This window comes from Pteropus vampyrus, unplaced genomic scaffold (genome assembly GCF_000151845.1).
Source record: "Pteropus vampyrus isolate Shadow unplaced genomic scaffold, Pvam_2.0 Scaffold211, whole genome shotgun sequence".
Classification (NCBI taxonomy): domain Eukaryota; kingdom Metazoa; phylum Chordata; class Mammalia; order Chiroptera; family Pteropodidae; genus Pteropus; species Pteropus vampyrus.
The window spans coordinates 1,003,644-1,006,046 of NW_011888992.1; the positions used below are offsets into that span (position 1 = coordinate 1,003,644).

The 2,403-nt window shown below is 64.9% G+C and overlaps 1 protein-coding gene across 1 annotated transcript in view; it reads left to right on the top strand.

The window, feature by feature from the left end:
• ADGRA1 (adhesion G protein-coupled receptor A1) overlaps positions 1-2,403 on the top strand; it is a 54,306-nt gene that overhangs the window by 38,184 nt on the left and 13,719 nt on the right. The window contains exon 6 of the mRNA XM_011372606.1: positions 1,907-2,034. Within this exon, the coding sequence (XP_011370908.1) occupies positions 1,907-2,034 (128 nt within the window). The remainder of the gene's footprint in view (positions 1-1,906; positions 2,035-2,403) is intronic.

Below are 2,403 nucleotides of genomic sequence, written 5' to 3' on the forward strand. Positions count from 1 at the left end.
CCCGGCGGCACCCTGGGAAACGCCTGTCTGGAACCACGCTCTCAGATGCTCGCCCACGGCGGGCTTTTTTCGAGTTCCTGTTTCGCTTTACACAAAGGGGGCTCGTGTATGTGGATAGAAACCGACGGGTAAGACGTGTTTGGACGTAAGCTCTGACGGGTCCTGGGCGCCGGACCGCGGGTGACAGGGCGTGGCTGCGGCACGGCCTCACCACGGCCGGCCTGCTCGGTGCCCAACTCACCGGGACTCAGGGGTCTGACACGGCATGAAGGGGGGGCTTTGGGGGGCAGTGCCAGTCCCCGCAGTTCACACCACACTGACAGCGCCCCCGAGAGAGTCTGTGAAGGGACACGGGTCCCCAGAGGGGTGGACCCCCACCCCGGGCCATTCAGCAGGAGGATGAGGTCGCTGGTCCTGACAGAAGCAGGGCCAGAGCTGGACGCAGGGTGGACGCTGCCGCCGTGGCGAAGACCATGGGGCTGGGGGCCTGGGCTGCGTGTGGAGAGAGCCAGGCTGCTTTAGGCCCGGGTTGATGTCACAGGGGGGAAGAACCGTGGAAAGAATCGCCTGGGGACATCGCTGGCTCCGTGGCGAAGACCATGGGGCTGGGGGCCTGGGCTGCGTGTGGAGAGAGCCAGGCTGCTTTAGGCCCCGGGTTGATGTCACAGGCGGGAAGAACCGTGGACTCCCGTGGAAAGAATCGCCTGGGGACATCGCTGGCTCCCGGGCAGCCCCCGCCTGCCAGCAACCAACTCACGGAAGAAACGGCGGAGAAGACAGTTCAGCATCAGGAGTCAACCGAGAAAAGTGGCTTTTCCTCGACTTTTGCAACGATTCGCATTTGGCAGGAAGCGTGGCGAATGTAGGCTAACCTTAGAACTCTCGGGGCCACCAGGGTCCCCTTCCTGCCATCGCTCGACAGCAGGTGACCCCGAAGTCAGGGTGCTGAGTCAGGGTGCACGAGGGCTTCGGGCAAAGGCCCGGGGCGGCGGTGCCCTGTCACTCTGCAGCTCAGCCCCTCGCTCTCGTCTCTTTTCTCCAGCAGGCAATTCTGTCCCTTGTCACATATGCCTGTCCTCGCACAGGCGAAGGGTCCTCGTTGCAGGGCAGAGGGTCCGGCTGCTGACCGCCAGCCCTCACTCGGATGTGGGTGTGAGACCCGGACGGCTTCCTCAGTCAGCCGGGGCCAGGCCTGCAGGACGCGGGACGCGGGCCCCCGAGGCCTTCCTGATCAGCCGGAGCAGGCAGGACCTCTGGGCATCCTGCGATCACACTGTAGCCGTGCCGTCCCCATCACCTGGAGGCTGGCATCGCCTGGCTGTCTTTCTCCTGAGCTCATGATTCAGTGGGACCTCGGGCTCCCGAAGCCCACCTGGTCCAGAAGGGGGAGCCTGCTGTTCCGGGCACATCCGCACCTGCCCTGCAGAATTCCCAGTCTGCGGAGTCAGGACCAAAGCCTGGGGCCACCATGGTCTCCAGCCTGCAGTGTCATGGCCCCTCTTCCTTGGCGATATATGGTCATCTCCTTATTCTAAACCAGGGCGCTACTCATGGCCTCGATTATTGGCCAGGTCCCGTCTTTCACACCGTGAGGCACCCTCCTGGCCTCAGGGACTCCTATGCAGAGGCCTCTGTGCTGTCACGGCAGTAACTGGTGGAGCCTGGTTACGAGGGAGAGCCGTGGGGCGGGGCTGCCCCATCCCCCAGTAGGAGAGCACCCCACTGGGGCAGTGTCCCATGTAAGCCGTGGGGCAGGCCCTCTGGCCGTGGGAAGTATCTGCTCCGCTGGGACCGGCCGGTCTCCCCCAATCAGAACACACACCGGCAACGTGCAGGGCGGGGCGGGGCCCGAACGGGTGTGCAGGCTCGGCCACGCCCCACACGGGCTCCTCTGTGTTCCCTGCAGGATCTGAAGACCGTCCTCCCCCTGCCCCAGCACCCAGGGGAGCTCCTGCACCCCGTGGTGTACGCCTGCACCGCCGTCATGCTGCTGTGCCTCCTCACCTCCGTCGTCACCTACCTCGTGCACCAGAGGTGAGGCCCCGCTGCGGGCGAGACTTCGGCTTCTGCCATCAATGCAAACCCTAAAGTGGGATCTACCCTCGGGGGGCAAGAAGACCCTGGAGGGTGTGTCACACATCGCCTGGGGGCCCTGGGGGCAGCGAGCATCGGGGACGGCTATGCTCCCACCCTGGGCCTCCGCGGAGCCATCGTACCGGTTGGCACAGTGTCAGGTTGGGCACCCGGAGGCCCGTCCCTGGGAAGAGTGAGAGCAGCTGGCAGATCCGGACGCCTTTTTCCCAGGGTGTGGGGAGGTCTAGTCGGCTTTCTACTGACCTGGTTTCCTGGCTACCTCTGCCTGGCAGTGGGGAGATGACCACGTGCGTCCCCACCCCTGGGAAG